This window comes from Plecotus auritus, assembly GCF_963455305.1.
Source record: "Plecotus auritus genome assembly, chromosome: 8".
Taxonomy (NCBI): domain Eukaryota; kingdom Metazoa; phylum Chordata; class Mammalia; order Chiroptera; family Vespertilionidae; genus Plecotus; species Plecotus auritus.
In genome coordinates, this window is record NC_137782.1 from 68,142,200 (window position 1) to 68,167,603 (window position 25,404).

A 25,404-nucleotide genomic window follows, 5' to 3' on the forward strand; every position below is an offset into this window, starting at 1 on the left:
TTTTTTTTTTAACCTTTTTTAATTTTTTTTTTAACATATTTTTAAATTGATTTCAGAGAGGAGGGGAGAGGGAGAGAGAGATAGAAACATCAATGATGAAAGAGAATCATTGATCGGCTGCTTCCTGCAAGCCCCACATTGGGGATTGAGCCCACAATCCGGGCATATGCTCTGACTGGGAATTGAACTGTGACCTCCTGGTTCATAGGTCGATGCTCAACCATTGAGCCATGCCGGCTGTGCTTAATCATTTATTTATTTATTATTTAAGTGAAATGAAGTTGTTAGTAAAGTTTTAAATTCTGATTCTGCTAAAATTTCCCTGTCCCCCAGAGTCTGTAACTCATTTAGATAGTGAAAAATCTTACTTTCTAATTGGCTACTTGCAGCCTTTTGGCTTTAGGTTATTGATAATAAAGTGTGGCCTACTTTGTTACTGCTCCATAGCTTTGAAGATGGTCTTTTGGAAGGCAGATGTCAGTCTTTGTGTCTCCCGCCAAGTGTCACCAGGTGCTTGCATCACTTAGATTTTGGGGGGGGGCCTGCTTTCTGATAGGGCTATGACCTTGGCTATGCTCCTGCTTCATGCCTGTGAGCAGACATCTTGTTTTCTGCTTGGGTGTGGGCACATTGCTCCAGCTCCTGCAGCGGTTTGTAGGTAGAGTGTATTTGGGTCTGTGGGAGCAGGAGTCTGTCTTATCAGTCCATCCCTGTTTGTTGTCTCCAGATATGTTCTGTAAAGCATGCACCAATATTACACATCCTTGAGTGCTTTTGTGATTTGTTTAATATAGATGGGATGCCTTATTAAATGGAGTTTTTATTTCTGTTTGGCTTGTTAAAAAGTCTGAAAACATTTTATTTTATTACAGATAGGTGATCTTCAGCTTTGCAAACTTGATGAACTAGATTGCTTAATAAAAGGAATTTTATACATTGATTCAGTTGGATTCAATGGACGGTCACAGTGCTATTACTTTGAAAACCCTGCTGATTCTGAAAAATGTCAGAAGTTACCGTTTGATTTGAAAAATCCATACCCTCTGCTTCTGGTGAACATTGGCTCTGGGGTTAGCATCTTAGCAGTGTATTCCAAAGATAATTACAAGCGCGTCACTGGTACCAGGTAGGTATTTTATGTTCTTGATATCATATGGCTTAACACTTGAGTTTTTAGGTATTGCATGTAAGTACACCTTTAAGAATCTGTTAAAATTATGTAAAAAATAAAACTTTTTCTAGTATTATGCAAACATGTTATTTCTCTTTGAAAATTCTGATTTCATGACCTACTTTTCTTTTTAATCTGTATTGCTCCACGTTTCTTAAAATGTCTCATCAGCAGACTCATTAAGCCGGTAGTCCCTGCCCTCAGATAGTGTATGGTGTGCATATACCATAAAGTAAGCAAAGCTCAGTGGAGTCTATAAAGAGAAGGCAAGGCAAGATCCTAGATTTTGTGCAAGTGTATAAACACACACGTGCTCGGGTGCGCGGCCCGAGGATGACGTGAGATTTAGAAGTTGAGATATTGAGCAATAGAAAAATGATTGGGGGAGGGTGGTCTGAAAATGGAGAATTAGGTGGCAGATGAGAAAGGAATGCACTTTAAGGATCAGAGATCACTTGAAGAAAAACTAGGAGGTGGGAATGGGTAAACAAGATTTTTTAACTGGTGTAAGTTAAGGAATGAAAGGAATAATTTTTTTGGGGAAAACACATTCGTGGAAGAATTCTCATTGGATAGGGGGCTGATGAGCCAGGGTGACAAGATACTTGAATGAGAAAAAAAAAAAAAAGATGCTTGAATGAGGATGGCTTAGGGCATGTACTTGGAGAGAGAAAGGGAGGAGGCACCAATGTGGTCCTAGGTGTGATGGCTGCTATACACTGAGTGGCTAGATTATTATGATCTCTGAACACGTAATAATCTGGCCACTCAGTGTATATCCTATATAATAAAAGGCTAATATGCAAATTGTCCCCTCAATCAGGAGTTTGACCAGCAGGCAGGCCAGCCAACTGCCCATGTCCCCTCCTGGCCAGGCTGGCCAGACCCCACCCATGCACGAATTCATGACCCGGGCCTCTCTCTCTCTCTCTCTCTCTCTCTCTCTCACACACACACACACATACACACACACACACACACACACGCCAGATTTTTATGCGTTCAAAGAGCATAATAATCTGGGCACTCAGTGTATACTAGGTGTACCAGTTAATGCGGATTTTTTTCAATAGATGGAGTTACACATATGTTGATATATATGCCATTTGATATGTATGCTATTTTGTTGACAACAAGCTTTAAAACTTCACATGTCAAATTTGCTGAAGGTGTTAACATAGATATTTTTACACTTAAAAATGTCGAATTTCATGCCAAAACATTTGCGGGAAGTTTTAATTCATTACTTTATTTTGAAGAAAAAGTTATCGTATACTTTGGGAAGCTTATGGTGAGCATGCTCCATCTCAAGATACTTGTGAACGCTGGTTTAAACACTTTAAAAGCGATGATTTCGATGTGAAAGACAACGTCCAGGTCAACTGAAAAAGTTTGAAGACTAACAATTACAAGCATTATTGCATGAAGATTCATGTCAAACTCAAAAACAACTTGCAGAAAGATTAAATGTTGCTCAGCAAACAATTTCCGATCATTTACAAGCAATGGGAAAGATTTTAAAAGGAAGGAAAATGGGTGCTACAGCAACTGAATGAAAGACAAATGGAATACTGAAAAGTCATCAGTAAAATGTTGCTTCAGCGGTACGAAAGAAAGACTTTTTTGCATCGAGTTGTGACTGGCGATGAAAAGTGGATTAATTTTGAGAATCCCAAATGCACAAAATCATGGGTTGATCCAGGTCAACCATCAACATCGACTGCAAGGCCAAATTGCTTCAGAAAGAAGACAGTGCTCTGCGTTTGGTGGGATCAGGAAGGTGTGGTGTATTATGAGCTTCTAAAACCAGGTGAAACCGTTAACACTGATCGCTACCGACAGCAAATAATCAATTTGAACCACGCTTTGATTGTGAAACGACCAGAATGTGTCAGAAGACACGGCAAAGTAATTTTGTTTCATAATGACACACCATCACATACTTTAAAACCAGTTAGCCCTAGCCGGTTTGGCTCAGTGGCTAAGAGTATCCTCCTGCGAACTGAAAGGTCCTAGGTTCGATTCCTGTCAAGGGCACATGCCTGGATTGCAGGTTCCATCCCCAGTAGAGGGTGTGCAGGAGGCAGCCGATCAATGATTCTCTCTCATCATTGATGTTTCTATCTCTCCCTCTCCCTTCCTCTCTGAAATCAATAAAAATATATATATATATTAAAAAAAAAAAAGACATGTTAAAAGATCTTGCCTGGGAAGTATTAACCCACCTGCTGTATTCACCAGACCTTGCTCCTTCAGATTACCACTTGTTCTGATCGATGGCACATGCACTTTCTGAGCAGCACCTCAAAACATACGAAGAAGTGAAAAATTGGGTCTCTGAATGGTTTGCCTCTAAACAAGAAAAGTTCTATTGGGACGGTATCCACAAATTACCTGAAAGATGGGGAAATGTGTAGCTAGCGATGGACATTACTTTGAATAAAGCACTTTTGATGTTTCTCTTGAAATTATTGTATTTTCTTTTATTACAAAAATCTGCCATTATTAAGCGGTACTTGAGGTTTCTCGAACTTAGCAGACGCCCAGATTGAACTAGAGACATGGGTGGAGAGGTGGGCCCTGTATTTTGCCACGTCGCTTGTTGGTGCACATGAATGCATACCTTCAAGATGTCTATTAGGGACCTGTTTTTATCTTTTCACAGACTTGTTTCTCACTGGTGGCTTCTGCACGATTGGGTTGAGGCAAGAGTAGATTGACATGTGAATATGGTTTTATAGTTCATAAATATTACCTTCCTATTTAAAAAAAGTTATAATCTTAAATTATTTGTTTTTAATCACAGTCTTGGAGGAGGAACTTTTTTTGGTCTCTGCTGTCTGCTTACTGGATGTACTACTTTTGAAGAAGCTCTTGAAATGGCATCTCGTGGAGATAGCACCAAAGTGGATAAACTAGTCCGGGACATTTATGGAGGGGACTATGAGAGGTTTGGACTGCCAGGCTGGGCTGTGGCTTCGAGGTAAGGGGACATGTGTTCTCTAAGAGATACAGAAATAAAATATTAAATATTGGGTTGCCCTTGCCAGTGTGGCTCAATTGGTTGGAATGTCATCTATACACCAAAAGGTGGCAGGTTTGATCCTTGCTAGGGCACATACCCAGATTGCGGGTTCCATCTCTGGTTAGGGCACACAGGGGAGTCAACCCACTGATGTTTCTCTCTCACATTGATGCTTTTCTCCCTCTCTCTCTCAAATTAAAAAAAAAAATTGGGTATATGTTTTTCCTTTTAAGCACCTTTACATATTATAAAGTCACCTGTTAAAGGTGTCCAATTTATTGGTTTCTGGTATATTTACAGAATTGTACAGTAATCACCATAATCCAATTTCAGAACATTTTTATTATCCCAGAAAAACCCCCTGTATTCATTAGCTGTCACTCCACATTTCCCTACCCCACAGTCCCTCATAAACACTGATCTATTTTCTGTCTCTAGATTTGCCTATTCTGGACACTTCATATAAACAATATCATACAATGTGTGATTTTTGTGACTGACTTCTTTTATTTAGCTTAATGTTTTCAAGATTCATCCATGTTGTAGCACGAATCAGTATTTAGTTTCTTTTTATTGATGGATAATATTTCATTGTATGGATATATGACATTTTATTTATATATAGGTTGATAAACATTTGGGTTATTTAAACTTTTTGGTTATTATGAATAATGCTGCTAGGAACATTCATGTACAAGTCGGTGTGGACATATTGTTTTGAATTCTCTTGGGAATATACCTAGGACTGGAATTGCTGGATCATGTGATAACTCCTATGTTTAATCTTTTTTTTTTTTTTTTTTATATTTTATTGATTTTTTACAGAGAGGAAGGGAGAGGGATAGAGAGTTAGAAACATCGATGAGAGAGAAACATCGATCAGCTGCCTCTTGCACACCCCCTACTGGGGACATGCCCGCAACCAAGGTACATGCCCTTGACCGGAATCGAACCTGGGACCTTTCAGTCCACAGGCCGACGCTCTATCCACTGAGCCAAACCGGATTCGGCCTATGTTTAATCTTTTGAGGAACTGCCAGACAGTTTTCCACAGTGGCTGCACCATTTTACAACCCCACCTGTAATATAAAAGGATTTAAATTTCTCTACATCCTTGGTGACCCACTTCTTACTGTCTTTTTGGTTTAAACTGCCTTAATAGTGTCAAGTGATCTGTCCTGGTTTTGATTTATATTTCCCTAAGGATGTTGAACATCTATCTATTCATGTACTTATTGACTATTTGTCTACTTTTGGGAGAAATGTCTGTTCATGTCTTTAGCTCATTTTGTAGTTGAATTATTTGTCTTTTATTATTGAGTTGTAAGAATTCTTATATTCTAGAAACAAGTACCTTATCAAATACAGTTTTGTATTTGCAAATTTGTAATTTGCAAATTTTTTTCCCATTCTGTTAGTTGTCTTCACTTCCTTGATGGTGTCCTTTACACTGTAATGTAAATATCTGTGTTTTCCGATGGTCTTAGGCGACCTTGCTAGTGGTTCTCAACCTGTGTGTTGCGACCCACAGGTTGAGAACTGCTGCTGTAGAGCCTAAGACCATAGGAAAACACAGATATTTACATTACGATTCACTAACAGTAGCAAAATTACAGTTATGAAGTAGCAACGAAAATAATTTTATGGTTGGGGATCACCACAACATGAGGAACTGTATTAAAGGGTCGCGGCATTAGAAAGGTTGAGAACCACTGCTTTACAGCATAGACGTTTTAAATTTAAATAGATAAAATGAAGTCCATCTTATCTATCTTCTCTTTCCTTGCTTTTACTTTTGGTATTACATATAAGAAATTATTGCCTAACCTTAGAATATGAAGATTTATTACTTTTGTATTTTAAACGTTTTATAGGGTTTAAATACACACACACACACACACACACACACACACATATATATATATATTTAAATATATTTTTTATTGATTTCAGAGAGGAAGGGGAGAGAGAGAGAGAAACTTCAGTGATGAGAGAGAATAATTGATTGGCTGCCTCTTGCATGTCCCCTACTGGGGGGGGGGGGGATCGAGCCCGCAACCCAGGCATGTGGCCGGAATCGAACCGGGGACCCTTCAGTCTGCAGACTAACACACTACCCACTGAGCCAAACTGGCCAGGGCTAAAAAAATATATTTTTATTGATTTCACAGAGGAAGGGAGAGGGAGAGAGAGATAGAAATATCAGTGATGAGAGAGAGTCATTTAATCAGCTGCCTCCTGCATGCCTCACACTGGAGATCGAGCCCTCAACCTGGGCATGTGCTCTGACTGGGATTCAAACTGTGACCTCCTGGTTCATAGGTCGACGCTCAACCACCGAGTCACGCTGGCTGGGTGAGTTTTATAGTTGAACCCTTATGTTTAGGTCTATGATCCATTTTGAGTTACTTTTTGTATATGGTATGAGATAGTGGTCCAAATTCATTCCTTTGTGTATGGATGTACAGTTGTCCCAGCACTATTTGTTGAATAGACTATTCTTTCCCCATTGACTTCTCTTGGCCCCTTCGTTGAAAATAGTTGTTCTTAAATGTATAGTTTATTTCTGAACTCAGTTCTGTTCCATTGATGTTTATCATTATGCCTTGATTACTATAGCTTTGTATTAAGTTTTAAAATTGGGAAGTGTGAGTCCTCCAATTTTTTTTTTTCAAGGTTGTTTTGGTTTGTCTGGGTCCCTTAACTTTCTGTCTGAATTTTAGGATCAGCTTGTCAATATATGCAAAAAAGGACAGCTAGGATTTTGATAGGGATTGTGTTGAATCTGTCGATCATTTTGGAGAATACTTAATTGCAACTTGACTGTAGTCTTCTGATTCAAGAAGATGGCATGTCTTTCTGCTTAGTTAGGTCTTTGCTTTCTTTCACCATTGTTTTTGTAGTTTTCAGTGTATAAGTGTTATACTTTTGTTAAATATATCTCCAAGTATTTTGTTCTCTTTGATGCTATTGTAAGTTGAATTGTTTTCTTAATTTTATATTTTGATTGTTTGGAAATAAAATTTTTGTGTGCACATTGGGGCACATGGGTTTTAATACTAGAAAAGGCAGTCATATACACATGCTTGTTTACTAATTTTAGGTACTTCGTAAATGCTATAGATTTCATTTTCTATGTTTGCAGCATTTGCTTGTTGGTAATTCATTTTCTGTTTGGTTGGGTTTATTTTCTGGTCATAGCTATTAGTGTAGCAGTTGTGCAGGTCAGGTACTTTAAAGCTCTTGACTTTCTAGAGAAATCTGAAACTGTTAGTTTACTCTGGGACTGGTTGGCTATAGTTTGCTTTGTTTAAGATAAAGCAGTTTACCAGATTTGAATGTGACCCTTTAACTGAATGGAACAGCTGGGCAGTTGGGAGGAATTGCTTAAATAGAGGTATCTTTCTGGAACTTCCATGGTTGCAGAAGGAGCAGTGGTGCCTTACAGTGCATCTGATGAGATCTAACAATATGTGCATATCTGGTATCAAAGCTTGATATGTTTCAGTGGAAACCACAAGGAAAGCTATTTGCTCATTCAGAATGCTTGAGGGTTCTCTTTGAAGTGGCATTTCTCTTTGAGCCAGATGCTCCTTTATTTTTTTTTTGTAATGAAAAGTTTGAAGTTTTGAGGAACATTGTTCTAAAAGTCACTTTTATCTTAGTAAAGTAACATTCAAGTTCTGTTGGGCTGTGTTGCCTTTGGTTTATCAAAGGGATTTTTTCCCCCCCATCACAGCTTTGGAAACATGATGAGCAAGGAGAAGCGAGAGGCTGTCAGTAAAGAGGACCTCGCCAGAGCAACTTTGATCACCATCACCAACAACATTGGCTCGATAGCAAGAATGTGTGCCCTTAATGAAGTAAGGGGACATGAATTTCTTTAGTTGCTCTGACAACATCCTAAGTGGGCCCCACCATGTATACAACATCTGTTTTGCCTGAATGGGCCTAACTGTAGTCATATGTGGTGGAGTTTGTTTCATTGGAGAAGTTAAAACTCTTCACATGTAGACTAATCTTAATTGCCTTTTTTTCCCGCCTTACTGAAAATAAACACTGCTACTAGCTAGAAGGCAGGAAGGTAGCCAGTATGCCAGATGGTGGGGGGACTATTATTGGGTGGTGATGATGGATAGTGATGCAGAATCTAGACTCCATGCTCATTGTGGAGCTCTAGAATCCCTGGGAAGGAATCCAGAGGAAGTCATTGAAGCTGGGAGAAGATTGAGCAGGCCAAGCACTGCCCACCCTGCTCCCCCTCCACCGCAGCAGAGCTGTCTTTGTGCTTTCAGCTTCTTTACAGTGCTGCCTTGTAGCATTCAGGTCAAGCAGCATTGTACAGGGCTATGAAAGAACCAAGAATGGCCTTCCCTTGGGGATCCAGTTGGTGCAGTTTTATAGCTTGTCCCTATTTATACATTTTTGTTTAAAATTATTCTTTTAAACAGATAAGATAGACATGTGGCTTAAAAAGGAAATCTTAAAAGGTACAAAAGAATTGTTTCATTTTTAATTAAAAGATACTGTATCAGCATCAAGTAATTAAAAAAAATTCTTCATTTGACTATGTTAACACTATTTTCTTTATTGCATGTTCCCTTTCCTGTGCTTATGTATTTAAGATTTTAGTTGGTGTACCTACCATTTTCTATTTTTTACATAAATATAAATTTCATAGCTGTATGATGTGATTGCTTTTTATATAAGTCATTGGCATTTGGTTGCTTGCCAATGACAGCTCTGTGGTAAAGCATTTTAAACATGAAGTTTTTCCTTGGTTAAATTTTATTCTTGATAAGGGACTTACTCAGGAGTGAGATTTTTCATCTAAAGACTGTGACCGTGTTATGAATCTTGATAGGTATTGCCAAGGTGTTTTATTTGCACTAGGGCTGTACCAATTTAGATAATTTTTGGCAATAAATAAATGGGTCAGTTTTACCACAACTTGACTAATACTGTGGGTAGAATTTCAGTTGTTTTGCTAATTTATAGGTCTAAATTTTTTTACTTTCTTTTTATCACTAGTGAGGTTGAATTTTTTTTGTTATATTGTATAATTTTGCCTATTTGTGTCATTTTCCTTCTTTGAATTGGGTCTTTTTTTTTTTACTTATCTGTATGAAACTTTAATAGCAGTTATTGTTTGTCATATTTAATACACATGTTTTTCCTATCTGTTTTCTCTTGTGATATTTTCTGGCATGCTTTGAAGTGGGTCCAGAGTTGTGTGGGCACTAAATTAAGTAGTCCTGGATCAGTTGGATTAAATATAAATACTTTTTTAAAATCAGAAGTCAATTTGCTTCTAAAAACTATGCACATGGTCTCTGTTTGGATTAGCTTTTATGAGAGAACTGAAATTGAGATGAAAACTAATTGCCTTCTTTTGATGTGCTCAGAATATTAACCAGGTGGTATTTGTTGGAAATTTCTTGAGAATTAATACAATCGCCATGCGGCTTTTGGCATATGCTTTGGATTATTGGTCCAAGGGACAGTTGAAAGCACTTTTTTCGGAACACGAGGTAAGCAGACTTATTTCCTGCAATATGTTACAAGGGCATGCAGTTCACATTGTGTTGGAATTTGAAGTAAAGGTGAAATAGTACTTACATATTTTTGTAATTATATGATATTGTGTTTAACTTTGGTTGTAATGTTTAAAAGCTCTTATCCAATTCAATGCAAGGTAGATTTTTGGTTAATTTCGTTGTGAGCTTCAGCAATATTAAAGAAGTCTTAAATATAAATATATATATATATATATATATATATATAATTGATTTCAGAGACAAAGGGAGAGGGAGAGAGAGATAGAAACATCAATGATGAGAGAGAGAATCATTGGTCGGCTGCCTCCTGCATGCCCCCCACCAGGGATCGAGCCTGCAACCGGGCATGTCCCCTTGACTGGAATTGAACGTGGGACCCTTTGGTTCTCAGGCTCATGCTCTACCCACTGAGCCAAACCAGCTAGGGCAAGAAAGAAGAATTAACATTCAGCCATATTTCTGAGCCATCAATATATTTTTCTGAGCCATCATTATATTTTTCCCGTTGTACTTTTTTTTTTCCAATATATTTTTATTGATTTCAGAGAGGAAGGAAGAGATAAAAACATCAATAATGAGAGAGAGTCATTGATTGGCTGCCTCCTGCACGACCTCACTGGGGATCGAGCCCACAACCCGGGCATGTGCTCTTTATCGGAATTGAACCTAGGACCCTTCAGTCCGCAGGCCGATGCTCTATCCGCTGAGCTTTATCCACTGGCCCATTGTACTTTATAAATGCACTTACTCTGGGTTCTGCTTTTTTTCATTTTTTTAAAAAATATATTTTATTGATTTTTTACAGAGAGGAAGGGAGAGGAATAGAGAGTTAGAAACATCGATGAGAGAGAAACATCGATCAGCTGCCTCCTGCACACCCCCCACTGGGGACTTGCCCGCAACCAAGGTACATGCCCTTGACCAGAATCGAACCTGGGACCTTTCAGTCCGCAGGCTGATGCTCTATCCACTGAGCCAAACCAGTTTTGGCCTTTTTTTCATTTTTTGATGTCAGTTTTTATGTATTGATATACTCACATGCCATTTACTTAAGATGTCTATTCTGAAAAATATATCAGTAAAAAACATTTCAGAACTAGAACCACAATATCATAAAAACTTAATATGTAGACAGGCTAGAAATGACACAATGGAAAAGAATCATTGAGTTGCTCAACCTGATATCCTCTTTTGGAAAATGCCCTTTTTTTTCAGTTTTGGGAAAAAGTAGAACCAGAGCTGTAGAAGGGGCTCTCTCTTTCCTCCCCTTGGTTGTGGGGCAGTTGAACGATTTCAAGTGTTGGATTTTAGATAGTGGTGTTATCATGAACATTTTTCAAAATTATATGTGCACTTTTAACAGTTTATATGAATCAACAGAAATCAGAGTAGGATGTAAAATGCTACAGTTTGCTTTTCCTTTAAAATAGCTTTAAGTTTTTCTTTTAAGTTGATTAAGTTCATAGTTAAAACCCAAAGTACCCAACTTCCCCATATCGAAAGCTTGAAGTTCAAGACATCTAACTTGTTTATTACTTCTAATGTTATATTAGTAAATCAGTACTGAGTTATTGTTTTTTTTTTTATACCTTTTTACATTTGCTTTTTGTGAACTTTTACTTGTTTGGTTTTGCTTCATAGTAGAATAAAAAGTCATGTTTAATATAACTTTTCTCCTGAATTTCTACCTCTTATTGGACCTTTTCCTAGGTAGAACCTGGAGATTAATTTATTTTTTATGTTTTTAATCCTCACCCAAGAATATGTTTGTTATTGGTTTTAGAGAGAAAGGAAAAGAGAGAGAGAAAGAGCATCGATGTGAGAGAAACATCGATTGGTCTCTTCCTGTATGTGCCCTGACCGGGGATCAAACTTGCAATCTTTTTGGTGTATAGGATGACGCTCCAACCAACTGAGCCACCTGGCCAGGGAGGAGATTAATTTCTTAGGGTAACTTTGTAAAATTTTTTTAACTTATATCTTCATATCACAGTTATAATATGAACCCTTTATGAAATTTTGATTTTTATGTTATTTTTATTGCTTGCTGATTTAATTCTCCTCTCTGGTTAGCATCACTGGTCTATTTGTCTCTGTTTTCTATTTGCATTCAGGCTTCTGACTCTAGTGTTGATTTCTGTACATATGGAACTTAGATTATTTTAGGCTTTCTGAAGTCTAGAAATACAATTGACCCTTGAACAATATGAGTTTGAACTGTGCAGGTCCATGTATAGGTGCGCCTTTTTTCAGTAAATACAGTGGCCCTTTGTACCCATCAGTTTTGCATTCATGGATTTAATGAACTGTGAATCAAAAACAGTATTTTTAAATTCCCAAACATGGATCAAAAATATTTGGCTCGGCAAGATGGGTGCTCAGAAAATGGGTGTCAGGAATTAAGGGCAGTGTTGGCTTTAACAGTAGTAATCATATTTATGGCAATTTAAATGATTCTAAGGAGAATTGCTCTTATTTTTTTGTGTGTATTTTTTTCTTCAGGGTTATTTTGGAGCCGTTGGAGCACTCCTTGAGCTGTTGAAGATCCCCTGATCATTACCTGGGGAAGGGGTTCCTGGAACCTTCCACAATGGGATCTGTGAACTTTTGTTTTTTTAAGAGACTTACTTAATTTTCTGATTGTGTATTACCTGAATCAAAGCAAGAAAGGACAGATTTTTCTAAGTCATCAAGACAAACCCTTAAAAATTCAGCCTAAACTAGTAACCAGTAAGGAATGATATATATGTATATGTGTGTATATGTACAGTATATATATATATATATAAAGTGGACCATGTTCATGGCAGTGAGGATTGGCTGTAATACCTGCTATATATTTTTGAAACTCATTGTCACTCACGAGCCACTTAAGGGGAGAGCTGTTCTGTGTTCAGCATACTGTGTTTTAGGATTCTGTTGAACTTGCTAAATGTAAGGAAAGCTACTATGTATTATATAATCACAATTTTGACAGTATGGCCTTGGAGATCATCTCCTGTGCATTAATTCCGGTGTACATTTAGCCTTTGTGTGAACATATTGAAAAATGTTTTATTTCAAGATTCTGCAATCTTAATTGGGCAGGTTAGTTCAGTACCTGTAACTTGGACAATTAAGCAACTTTTAGAAGGACAATTACAGGTTACTTTACACCATAAATCCTAGGAAGGTCTCTTTGGAAAGACAGGATTTCTTCCGTGGACAGAATTACCTGGAGTGTTGGGCTGATGGAAGTAAGCTACTACAAAAGACATAATCTGGAAAACTAAAACCAGACAAAAAGGACTGCTTTTTTTTTCTTCCCCAGGGAACTGGGGAGAGAATCTGGTTACACTTTTAGGCTAGTAGAAATCAAGGAATTGAGGTGTCCCTTAACTCATGGGGAGCAGGGTGGGGTTCTTCCCACCTTTCTCACCCACTCCTGGTCTTGGCACTTAGCAGCCCCCAGGCGAAGTCCTGATTTCTCTGGTAGGCTGGCTCAAAAGGCTGCTTGAGAGACAGGTTTTGAGAGCTGAGTATTGATATAGATTGACTGGACCTTTTCTTTCTGCTGTGCAGAATAATTTTTAAAAACCTTCCCCTTAGAGATTGAGATATGTTTGTGTCTTATTTTGTGTCTTATTTGGTGCCTGCATCGCTGTTGAAGGCAGTGAAGGTCTGTATAAGTGGTTTTTGAACTAGAAAGAAACTCCAAGGCTCCGGGGCCGCCTTGCTTTCCTCCTGTGGTTTTAGGCCAGGAAGCTGGCCTGGGAGGGTTCTGGGAGGGAAGGTTCTAAGAAGGAAGGGTGCAGAGGGCGGGGCTGGGTCGTTGAGGGAGGAGTTGCTTGGGCTGTTGCTCCTCCCTGGTCGACTGGGATCCTGCGGCCTCCCGTGTTGGCCGCGTGGGGGCAGCAGAGGCCCGTGCCCATGGTTTGTGAGGGCATGGTCATTTCTCCGATGCTGGCCACTTGCGCACGGTTCCGGCACCCGTGGGTTGTGGGTGCTGTCCCTTGATGCAGGCCGCAGAGCTGGAGGGACATTGCAGGGGGTGGAAATTGTAGCACTTGGGTGGCGTTTGGGTCTCCCTCTGCTGCCCCATGTAGCACTTACAGAGCCCCCACCCCTCACCCCCCCATCCTGTCCTCTGTTCTCTGTCACTTCCAGATACGCACTAGGTGGCTCCACTTTTTTCTCACAGCCACCAACGACAGTGCTACCACTCTTTCGCTGGTACCATAGTCGTGTTTCTCGAGCCCCTCTAATCCTAAACTGCCTCTGCTTGGGTGGAGAAGGTAGAGAAGGGAAGCGAGCCCGAGCCATTTCTAGTGGAGACCCAGGCCCCACCTCCTGTGTTGTGGGTCCCACCTGTGTTTTAGAGGTTGTGCCAGTGCTATACATGGGTCGTTTCATGCAGCTGTTGTGATCTCCACAATTCAGCAGAGAAGCAAACCCGCCTGAGGTCACACAGGCAGAGTCCCCTCCCCTTCCTTTTTTTAAAAATATTTTATTGATTTTTTACAGAGAGGAAGGGAGAGGGATAGAGAGTTAGAAACATCGATCAGCTGCCTCCTGCACACCCCCTACTGGGGATGTGCCCGCAACCAAGGTACATGCCCTTGACCGGAATCGAACCTGGGACCTTTCAGTCCGCAGGCTGAGGCTCTATCCACTGAGCCAAACCGGTTAGGGCCCCTCCCCTTTCTTGCATTTGCCTTCTACCTTGGAGGGCCCAGTTGCCACTCACTTTGTGGGTGGTTCTTAGCTCACATTGTCACTTCATGAGAGGGCTCTTGATAGTTCCACCGAGTCTCATTACTAAATCTAACAGACATTTTATGTCCTCGCTTTCCTCAGTTCTAACACAGTGCATTTCTTACTTTCCTTCTGCTTTCCGGACCCCTTTGTCTCTGCCAGCTTGAGAACAACAATTTGACATTGCCAGCTCTAGGCACAGTCCTGATTCCCCTAAGCAGTCCTCAGCCCTCACCTTGACTGACTTCCAAGCTACTATGCCCAGCACCTCCTCTGAGCTCCAGTCCTAAGGCAGTAACTGCCTTCCCTTCTTTCTACTTGTCTATCTCCAAGGCCATCCCTATACAGAAGTATCCACACCCTTTCCCCTGAACTCCCCGCCCCATCTTCTTCACTCCCTCCAGCTTGAGGTGCACATAAACTCACCTCCACTCACCATTGCCACCACCCTATTTTAAACCACTGCCATCTTATCTCAGCAGTTGTCCTTTGCAATCTGCCCTCCAGATGGTAGCCTGAGGGCCCCACTCCACACTAGAGGCCTACATGAAAATGGCAGCAGTAGATGGCCTGGTGGGGACAGATGGATGGTTAGAGGGTTGAGTATTGGGATGTGATGATAGGATATGGGGGAGGAAGTTTCTATGAGGGCATACATTCATTGGGGAGGCTTGGTTTTGAGCTGTAATTGATACCAAATAGCAACTGGATATTTGGGTTGTAGATAACATACCTAAGAATGATAGTGTATGTAGGTGGGCAAACTGTAGGTGGGAATTTAGTGAATACCAAGATAGAGTGAGAATAACAACAGTTGATGGGCAGAGAAGGGAAAGGCTGCAAAGAAGACTGAAGCGAGGTCAGAGGGGGCTGCTAGGGGTCTGTTGCTCAGGAGACAGGGGAGAGGAGCCCTCCAGACACCTTCATTGAGGATTAAGAGGAGGCCCAGAGATGGCCTTGAGGGGAACAGTTTCCCTAAAGCTATGGGGCAGAAGCTGGTTGATCTGCAGAAGTCTAGTGAGGGCTGGTGAGAAATGGCAGCTACCACAGGGTGACTTTAGCCAAGAGATTTTTTTTTCTCTTCCTAATAGAAGTTATTTGCAGGTCTGGGGTGTTGTGAGAGGTGTGAGGAATGGCCTAGTTCTGACACTTGACTCCCGAGACTAGTGCCTGTATTTCGGAAACTACCTGTGTCCAGCCGCATCTGCAAAGCTGAGGCCAGTGGCAGGTGAGGCCTTGGCTTCTCTCCTTTCTCCCTCACTGTGGCCTAGTGCTTTACTCGTCACCTCTGACCTTCACTCCACACCGTGGGGCGACAAGCCAGAAGCTCCTTCATCACAGTCTCTCTTTGCTGTGCCCTACTCACCTTCTTTCCCACTCGTGCTACACAAGCTTAAGTGGGGCGTGAGTCCATAAGTGGGTACATGATTAACATTAAGTAGTTTTCAAAATCTGCTCTTTATTTACATTTAAGTCAATTACATGCATGTTTTATTTTTTAAACAAGAGTAATTAGCAAAAAATGCATTAAAACTTTAAAATAGCAATTAAATATACAAAAATATAGCTTACAAAAAACTGCGAATGTTTAAAAATATTCTGCTGCAGAATTCTTAGTGTACAAACACGTCTATGAAACCTGAGGCTCAGCATTTCATAAACCTTTTATTGAGGGAGTTATATAATATCTAGTGAATGAACTCCAATGGGCTATACTACATGCCTAAACTACCTTCCTTCCTGGCAGTGATCTGTTATCAGAAATGACAATGATCAGGAACACTATCTTGGAAGACGGTGTCACCAGGAGGGACTTCTTAACACTGGTCCCATCTGCCTTCTTTTTCTGTCAGAACCTGGGAGGGTAGGAGCAGACAGGGACGGTGTGCAGCTGGCTCAAGGTGTGCTGATCCACCAGGCTCGTACTGGCACAGGGAGCTACATCAAAGTACAGACAAATCCCTTAATATTGGCAGGGCTCCCGTTCTGAGTACTTGCCCCCAGAGCAGGCAGGGTGTTCTCCTTGTCCCTATAGCCACAGAAGTGAGCCCTGGATTGGTAAGCAAAGAATGCTGATGGTTGGTCTAAAAATGGAGAAAACTATTTGCATCTTGGAACAAGTGGGCTCTTAAACAACTGGAAAACTGACCAAGCCTTTCTATGTTCTTAATACTCTCAAATGGAAGCACATTAATTTTATCTACTAAAAAACCATGACGCAGCATATTCCAGTTATCAACTGCAAATTTCACCTAAATTTATACACGTCCTTTACTCAAATTCTTAACAGCTAACATGAAAGACACTAACCCAGGGCCAGAGATTCATCACATGACAGAAGGGTGTAGGTTCCCTGCAATTCCTTCTCAAGTTTCAGGTCAGGGGCCCAAAAGTACTTTGAATTCTGGGGAAACTCTGGGTGGCAGGACACTGGGGAGGTGGGTGAGGACCAAGAGGCACTAGTCCATGGCCCCATGGCTGCCTAAAGGAAGCAGCTTTAATGTTCATATTTTCTAGGGGCAAAAATGAACTTAATGTTTTTTAAAGAAAAGGTTACTGGTGGGGTAATGTCATTGAGTGAAAAGTATTGGGCTAGGAGAAAACTCGGGGAAGCATGTTTTAGAGTGGGGAGGGAAATGGAGCCTGACCCATGTACCTGAACATCTATGATTGACTTTAAGATTGACCACCTACTTGTGTAGCAACATCTGAGACATTTGCCTCACAAGATAGAAAGGTGCCTCAGCCTTCAGTTGCTGCTGCTGCTTGAACTGCCTCAAAAATGGGTGCTTGCCTAAGAAAGCAAGAGAGTTAACAGACATCGCTGCTGCACTCAGGCTTCCCTTGCAACTGGCCAAGATGGTGTGGGGCAGCTTGTCCAGGTGGCTGCAAAATTGCTGGGCCTGCACTGCTGCTCTTGGCTACAGCTCTTGTGTGTCCTGTCACAAATCAGCAAGTCTGGAAACTGGTTGTGCTCCTGTCATCTGGACACCTGTGGTAGGAGTCAGGGAGGGACTGCAGTTTCTGATTTGTATAGGAAACAACAATTCCAGTGTGCTGCAATCAATAATAAAAATGCCATTTTCAAAAGGAATGTGATTGTAAAAGGATCATCCCCCCATTCTGGGCTCACCTTTTACAGATATTCTGACTTCTGGTACAGCTCTTCCCATATGAATAGGAATGTTCCTGAATATACTCTAGTATCACATGAGCAAAGGAGAACCCCCCCCCCACGCACACACACATATACATACACGTGTGTGCACTTGTATACACACCAATGACCTCTGGGAGGCTAAATAAGGAACAAAACTAGGTGCTCAAGGAGTAAGAAGCTGGGCTCGCTGGAGGTCAGGGATACAAGGAAGACTGATTTATGAACCATGGGAAGGGATTACCTATTCGGAGTTAAATTTAAAAAGATATCCAACAGTGAGCAACAAATCAGGGAGCTCTAGGCAGATGGAGGTGAGGGGAAGATGAAGGGAGCCAGCAGACTTGGGACAACAGGAGCCCCACATAACCTGCATGACAAACGTTGCCCCTTATCAGCTCCCATGACATCTGTCACCTACCAGGCTCTGGACACAGCTAATCCTTGCAAGAGCCAGTAGATACCGTCATAGTCCCTGGATGATGGATAAGATAACTGGCAGAAAGGCACCTGGCTGGTGAGTGACAAAGATGCTTCAAGTCAGTCCGATCACTTTCTGTCCAGAGCTCTGGGGATGCTTCCCAGTAATTTCTATAGTCATTAAGAATAGCTTAGCCCTAACAGGGTTGGCTCAGTGGATAGAGCGTTGGCCTACGGACTCAAGGGTCCCAGGTTTGATTCCGGTCAGGAGCATGTACCTTGGTTGTGGGCACATCCCCAGTAGGTGTGCAGGAGGCAGCTGATTGATGTTTCTCATTGATGTTTCTAACTCCCTCTCCCTTCCTCTCTGTAAAAAAATCAATAAAATATATATTTTTAAAAAAGAATAGCTTAACTGGTATCAGGCCATGGAGATGACAGACTTTGGAGTGGGGCTGTTGGGAAGGGCCTGAGGTTAGAACAAGGGGCGTGGCATTGGGGAAAAGACTCGTTTGTCAAGACTTGTGAAGAACTGGCTATATGGCAATGGTGGGAGGCCCTGGGTATCCCTCAGCCCAGACACCCTCATCCATGGGCCACCTGTTCCAATTTGTCTTGTCTTGCTCCCTTCCAGGAATAGGCCTAACCAAATCACTGTCAAAGTAAAGATAACCAAGAACCAAGTCAGGCTGGTTTTGTTCCATTTCTAAAACCAGCTGAAGTCTGGGCTAAATTCTATTCCACTAACCCAGTGGTCGGCAAACTCATTAGTCAACAGAGCGAAATATCAACAGTACAACAATTGAAATTTCTTTTGAGAGCCAAATTTTTTAAACTTAAACTTCTAACGCCACTTCTTCAAAATAGACTCGCCCAGGCCATGGTATTTTGTGGAAGAGCCACACTCAAGGGGCCAAAAAGCCACATGTGGCTCGCGAGCCGCAGTTTGCCGACCACGGCACTAACCCATGGCACACAAGTAATGTCCAATCTTCGAGCTGCTTAAGTTGTGTTAAGTGAAAAAAAAAATTCATGTTATTAGCCAGTGGCCCAAAAGCAGATCAGAGTCCCCACGTATCTATAGATTATCAAAAGGTCACCCACTCAGACAAATGTGGACAGCAGCCTCACTGTGAGGTGTGAGCCTGAGCCAAGTGTATTAAAGGATCCTTGACTCATTCTTAAAAAAAAAGTCTGGATGGAAATTTACCTTTGTCACACAATGCTGTGACTAACCGCTGCTAGCCGCATGCAGTTACCAGTGCAGTACAGGGAAGTGCCGGAGGAGGATCCAAATGTGGATGGCAAATGCATTCAGGTTGTGTTGCTAACTGCCAAGCAACAATGGCTATGCTGCAAAAGGACACCACACCAAGAGGGGAGATGATTGAGCAGAGCGGGCACTCTGCACTCCAACGTCCAGCCCTATCTTAGTGGAAATGCTGCATTTTAAAAAGCCTCCCCTCTCCCCCACATTCACAAGTGTTGAGATCATATTAGCGGCACCTCCTGGGGCAAAGCAGACCCACTATGGTGCCAAGTGGAGAGTGCACAGCCTTCTCAAGCTTTCCTCTAAACTATCTGGCTTTGCACCCTCTGGCCCAGTGCATATCAATGCCCTCTGCTTTTAGCTGTGACACAGTGAAATGAATTAGCCTCCCTATCAATACAGTGTCCTTGTTACTGACACAGGGACAGAAAAAGGCTGCAACTGGAAGGCTATAATCCTAAAAACCGGAGTGGAAGAAATCTGCAGTACAGAGCACAAGCATTCTTCCTCTGAGGGGAAAAAAATTCTTTCTTACTCGAAGTCCATAATGGCAAGATGACATTTGTCCCAACGCCATTCCAGGGAAAATGGTGGGTTGGTGGTCATTAATGAGGCTAGTCCAGAAGCAAGCCTACTTGGTCACTAACAATATTTCACTGTAAACTGGGTGCTTTGCAGCATTCAACTCTATTGTGCTACAGAGAACACAGAAACAGAGGGTGAAAGTCCAAATAGTTCTTTTCATGGGTGCCAAACAGGCTAAGGCTTTCATATAAAAATATCCCACACTTTCCTTGCCCTGTTTAAGAAACAGTCCAGTTGGCATACCATAGGAATACCATACACTAGGTCACACAGGAAACAGCCAATTCTGACCAAGTGGACTCGTAATTTTCCAAACTGGATTCTGCCCAGCACTTTCCTAGGCTAATAGGAATTTTCCTTATCCTTTGACTGCAGCTACCTGAGCCAAGGATAGGTTCCCTTTCCCATTCTAAGACGGTAGAGGCTGGATTCCAGAAAAAGTTCTTGGCTAAATGCCATAATCAGAATTGCAAAATTTCATCCTCTCTCCATACCCTGCAGACAGCATTTCCAGTGAGAAACAGCCCCCCTCACACCTGTGAGGGAGCAGAGGCAAGCTGACAAGGAACCCATCTCTAGAGTGGAAGGAGATGGAGAACAGGGCTGTGGAAAAGAACTACAAAGTTCTCAGCTAATTTATACAATATTCATGAATCTAAAGGACTCTTGAGTCACTTCTAGAAAAGTTGGACAGAAAGAGCCAAAGAATAGCATGCATTTCTCTCCTTAGACACTTGCAATTATTTTTCGCAAGTCTGAATACTGAGGCACACACCAATGAGTGAACAGCCCTGCAGGAGCTTCCTGAAACTATTTACAATTTCAAGTGGGTCCCTGGCTAAAGAATTACAGAGGGATCTTATTTGGGATGTTTTAAGTTGTTAAAAAGTCAATGCCAGCATTTCCTCTGAAGTAGAAAGAGATAGGGCAAGAAGGGGAGAGGAAAGGGGGCCAGCATCCTCCTGTCTCAGCAGGGCCTGGAGGACTAGCCATTCTCAGCTGTCTGAGGGCTCCCAGTGGCTCCCTCCCAAGACCGTGGGCCAAGACCAGCAGCTATGCTGGAACCACACTTCGAATGGGGGAATGTGGGCAGCACTCTGAGGCCCCTTGGGGCACACAGGGACAGCAAGGGCTCAGAGGCCCAGGCCCAGGCCCACTGGAGCCCCTGATGGGCAGCTTGGCTGTGCCTCACTGGTGAGGTGGGTGTAGAATAAGAGGAAATGGCTTCTGACCAGGCCTTTACAAGCACATCTGTTTTTAGCTTAAGTAACTTGATACGCAGATGTTGTAAAACTGAGGGAGAAGTGATAGTGAGGGGCATTGTAACCAAAGCCCTTGGGTTCCAAGATGATTTTATCAAAGGAATATAAGGTGAAAAGCCTTTGTTGGCACTGTCTCACCAACCAGGTAACCGGTCGTGCTTCGGCTGAGGTAACCGCTGGTTTTACTTGGCTCAGGGGCTGCCGGGAAGGTTTGCTGCTGCTAAGGCATGCACAGTCTGCACAGAAGCTCATCTGTCCACAGGGCAGGGGCGTTGGTGGCTTTAAAGACCTGCCCTCAGTTCCTTTCTCTAGCACTTGTGTTTATCTTCCCTTCTGCTTGATAAAAGTCACCTTACATGGAGATAAGTGTCTGGGAGACGGCATGTAATTGAGTTGGCAAGAGACTCTCATGAAGTTTCTTGAACCAAACCCGCAGGCTCATTTAACTTCTTTTCTCTTGACATAAGGTACTGTCAGCGTGCTTTGGTTGTCACATAACCCAGAAGTCTGAGTTCTTAGCTTAGTTGGCCCAAGAGTTTTTCATGAGGCAAAGGAAGTGGCAGCTGGTACCCCAGGTAGAACAGCAACACAGAGAACACTTGTGTTCCTCCTGCCTCTATGTGGACGTGGAATCCTGCAACAGTTTGATCCTGTGGTGAGCTATACAATGTTCTCTGCCCCTGGCAGGGGCCTCTGTGGGGGTCCACGGTCCTGCTTACTGTGCAACTGGGCCAGCTGCAGAACTGGCATGTTGCACAGTGGACACACTTTCCGAACCTCCAGCCACTTAATAAGGCACCTGCAGAATGAGACACCACAGGAGGGAAGACATCAGTCCCATGCTCACAGTATATCAGCCCACCCACCCACCCACCCACACATTTTGCATGTTGAACACATCTGTCGCCCAGGACAGCCAGGTCCTAACGAGCTCCATCCTCAGTGGAGAACCCACTTTACCCTCTGGAGGAGCCAGAGCTCCAAGCATGCTACTCCCTCAGTCATCATGGTTTCTTAAGGAAGTACAGTGAGGGTGGTGCAAAGTAGGAGAAATAAAATTTTCTAACAGACATGCAAAATGTATAAAATTGCAAGAGAAGAGGGAATATGAATATGTTTGCAAGAAGAGGGAGGAGAGAGCCCCACACTACCATTTACATTCAGACTCATCTATCTTGATTTAAAATAACTACGGTTTTGATTAATGTAAGTTTTTTGGAGTGGGAGCTCTCATTGGAACGTTCCATTAAGTAGTGGTTTTATAGTCTGGGCTCCCAGGAGGTGTGGGTTTATCTGGCATTCTGCCCTAAGTCCTGCCACAGTGCTCATGTTCCACGACCCCAATTCCTCCTAGTGCCATGTACACATACCCCACCCTGTAGGGTGCTTTCTGCACTGTAGACCAATCATGAAGACTTCAAGCTTGTCTGGCACTGTTCCAAGCCCACAAGTAAGTTGGTTGATGTGCCTGAAACTCAGGTTCCCTTAAATAGTTTCATACCAATACTTACTTTCTGTGGAAGGCATGCTTACACGGACAAATCCCCAACTCATCTCGAGGCTTGAAGTCTTCTAGACACACTGCACAGAGCTAAAAGATAAATTCACAGATGAGGAAAAGTGTCTGCTAAGCACTCTCCCAGGTCACAAAGTAAAGTGCAGGCCCCCGAGGCCCAGTCATTTGAAGGGGTTTGTAATGTCCCACAGTTTAAGTGAAAGAGGCTTGACTGGGCAAGGTTTTCTGAAGAAGAACCTTCTGCTCTTCCTGTCACATGTCTTCAAAGATGAAGGGCAGGTGGGAGAAGACAGCAAAAGGCAGTTTGCTTTAGTGCGTCAGAAGGGTCTGACTTAGGTTAGTCCTCACTAGCGAGGCTGGACATGATGGAATTTGCCTGTGGTGTGCCCAGGGGCTGACTTTCTGCAAGGGTGCTCTGCCTGCTCAGCAGCATAGCTTCTGACAGGGACTGCTCATGCCCCGGGCAGGCCCTGGGCTCTCCTTTCTCTGGTAACATGCACTCACTCTGGCACTGTCCTTCTGTCAGTATGTCTTTGTCATATAAAATGTTATCCAAGCCTGGCTGGTGTGGCTCAGTGTTTGAGCGTTGACCATAAATCAGGAGGTCTCAGTTAAGACTCCTGATCAGGCACATGCCTGGATTGCAGGCTCAATTTCCAGTAGCGGGAGTGCAGGAGGCAGCGGATAGATGAGTCTCATCATTGATGTTTCTACCTCTTTCTCCCTCTCCCTTCCTCTCTCTGAAATAAATAAAAACATACTTTTAAAAAATTATTCAAGAGTCTCTGAATTAAACTTGAGAAAATGTGCAGATGGGGCCAGGACTGCTGACAGGTGGCCAGGCTCCACAGCTTTGAACAGGCTTTTCCTTCACACTCAGATGCTGGGGTTCAGCCACCACTTCTTGAGCACTTACCAGTGCGCAGGGACACCAACTATCGTCACTTTTACCCATTTTACAGATGAAACAGAAGCTCAGAGCAATCACCATGTTTCCTGAGCCTATGCAGTTGGGAGTGTGGCTGGGCTGGCTCCCAGGTCTCCTGCACTGATGTGTTGTATTCCTTCCCTCTTGCTTCCCTGTCCATCTCCAGGGATCCTGGTTTAACTATTAACATTTCTTGCCCAGACTGATGACATGGCCTCTCTTTCACTTGTTTATAACCTACGACTTGTAACCCAATCTTCTTAGGTTATGTGACAGGACATGTGGTTCTTGGTGCCCCATGGCCAGTGCCATGAATGCTGGCCTTCCAACACTCTTCCCTCAGGGCCTTGTGTATATAGCAGACAGGATAGGATCTTCAGGAAGAGGAGAAAGAATATCTTGTCAGACTTGGCATTACTGCCAAGACAGCAGGAGAGCAGGGAGGAAGGTAGGACAGACCGCTGGCCTTGGCTTGGACACCCACTAGCTGCGTGATCTCTGCCATTCTGATGCCTCTCAAGCTCTGTTCCTTCATCTATGTAACGTGAGGACACTACCTGCCCCACCTCCTTCATAGGGCTGTTACCAGCTCAGGCTGGTGGGATCAGAGCTGAGGAGGCAGTAGGGAATCTACCAATATCAGTGGCTTTTATCCCAATGTTGCAATGGGAGCACTATTTTCAAGCCCATTTTATTCTGGAGGAAGTTTGAGAACACGCTGTTGGTAAAGATGAGACACTAGCTGCTCTAGCTTTGAAGTGACCTTTTGCGACCTCAGCTTCCCACCTGTAAAGGCGGAATGATGTTCCCATCTCCTAGCTCTGTGAATAGGCCCTATGGCCTTAAACACCCAGCTTCCTCCTGGCATAGCCTTCTGAAACACAATCAGGACTCGCTGGCTCTGATCCAGCACTGATCCTACCAAAGTACAAGAAGTTGACAAGTCACTCATTTTTATTTGCTTATTTTTCCAGGATCCCCAATTCTAAAACCACAGTCACCTGAAAACCCCACCCCCCCCAAGATAAATTCTGACACTTTAAGTGCTAAAGGGACCAAAAGTCAAGGACAATCACAAAGAGAAAAGGCTTGGATCTGACTTCTTAGAAGCTCCCTGAAGGGTCAAACTAATTTTACAACTTTAAAAAATATATATTTTAATTGAGTTTTAGAGAGAGAAGAAGTAAGAGGGAGGGAGAGAGAGAAAGAAACATCAAAGTGAGAGAGAATCCAGTTGCCTCCTATATGCACTCTGACTGGGCATGTGCCCTGACTGGGCATCAAAATGATGACCTTTTGGTGTATGTGATAATGCTCAATCAACTGAGCCACACTGGCCTGGGCCCAATTTTACAACTTTAAAGATCATATTTTGCAAATGAACTTTACTTTCCAATATGGTGTCGGAGCAACTGGACATCCATATGCACAGAAGCATGATATGATCCCTAAAGCATAGGCAATCAAAGGAAAAAAAACTGACAAACTAGACTTTATCAAATTAAAACTTTTGTTTTGCAAAAGACCCCTTTAGGATAAAAGATTGGGATAATTATTTGCAGATATTTTATTTTGTAGGCTTTTTTATTACTGAGCTGTAAGAGTTATTATATATTCTGAATACTAGACTCTTATCAGACATAAGATTTGTAAATATTTTTTCCCTGTGGGTTTTATCAGAAAACCATAAAAAACAGAAGAAAGTGGCACATTTTAAAAGTGATGAGAGAAAAGAACTGTCAACTCAGAGTTCTATATCCAACAAAAACAACCTTCAG

General features: G+C 42.3%; 2 protein-coding genes across 2 annotated transcripts in view; one reads left to right on the forward strand and one right to left on the reverse strand.

Annotated features, from left to right (window-relative positions):
- Positions 1-12,563, forward strand: part of PANK2 (pantothenate kinase 2) — a 41,060-nt gene extending 28,497 nt beyond the window's left edge. Inside the window, exons 3-7 of the mRNA XM_080686221.1 lie at positions 873-1,126; positions 3,978-4,154; positions 7,936-8,059; positions 9,602-9,727; positions 12,257-12,563. Coding sequence (XP_080542347.1) covers positions 873-1,126; positions 3,978-4,154; positions 7,936-8,059; positions 9,602-9,727; positions 12,257-12,307 — 732 coding nt within the window. The 3' untranslated portion in view covers positions 12,308-12,563. The remainder of the gene's footprint in view (positions 1-872; positions 1,127-3,977; positions 4,155-7,935; positions 8,060-9,601; positions 9,728-12,256) is intronic.
- An 8,592-nt stretch (positions 12,564-21,155) lies between these two features.
- RNF24 (ring finger protein 24) overlaps positions 21,156-25,404 on the reverse strand; it is an 83,685-nt gene continuing 79,436 nt past the window's right edge. The window contains exons 5-6 of the mRNA XM_080686222.1: positions 22,694-22,773; positions 21,156-21,981 (exon numbers count right to left, since the gene is read on the reverse strand). Of these exons, the coding sequence (XP_080542348.1) occupies positions 21,843-21,981; positions 22,694-22,773 (219 nt within the window). The 3' untranslated portion in view covers positions 21,156-21,842. The remainder of the gene's footprint in view (positions 21,982-22,693; positions 22,774-25,404) is intronic.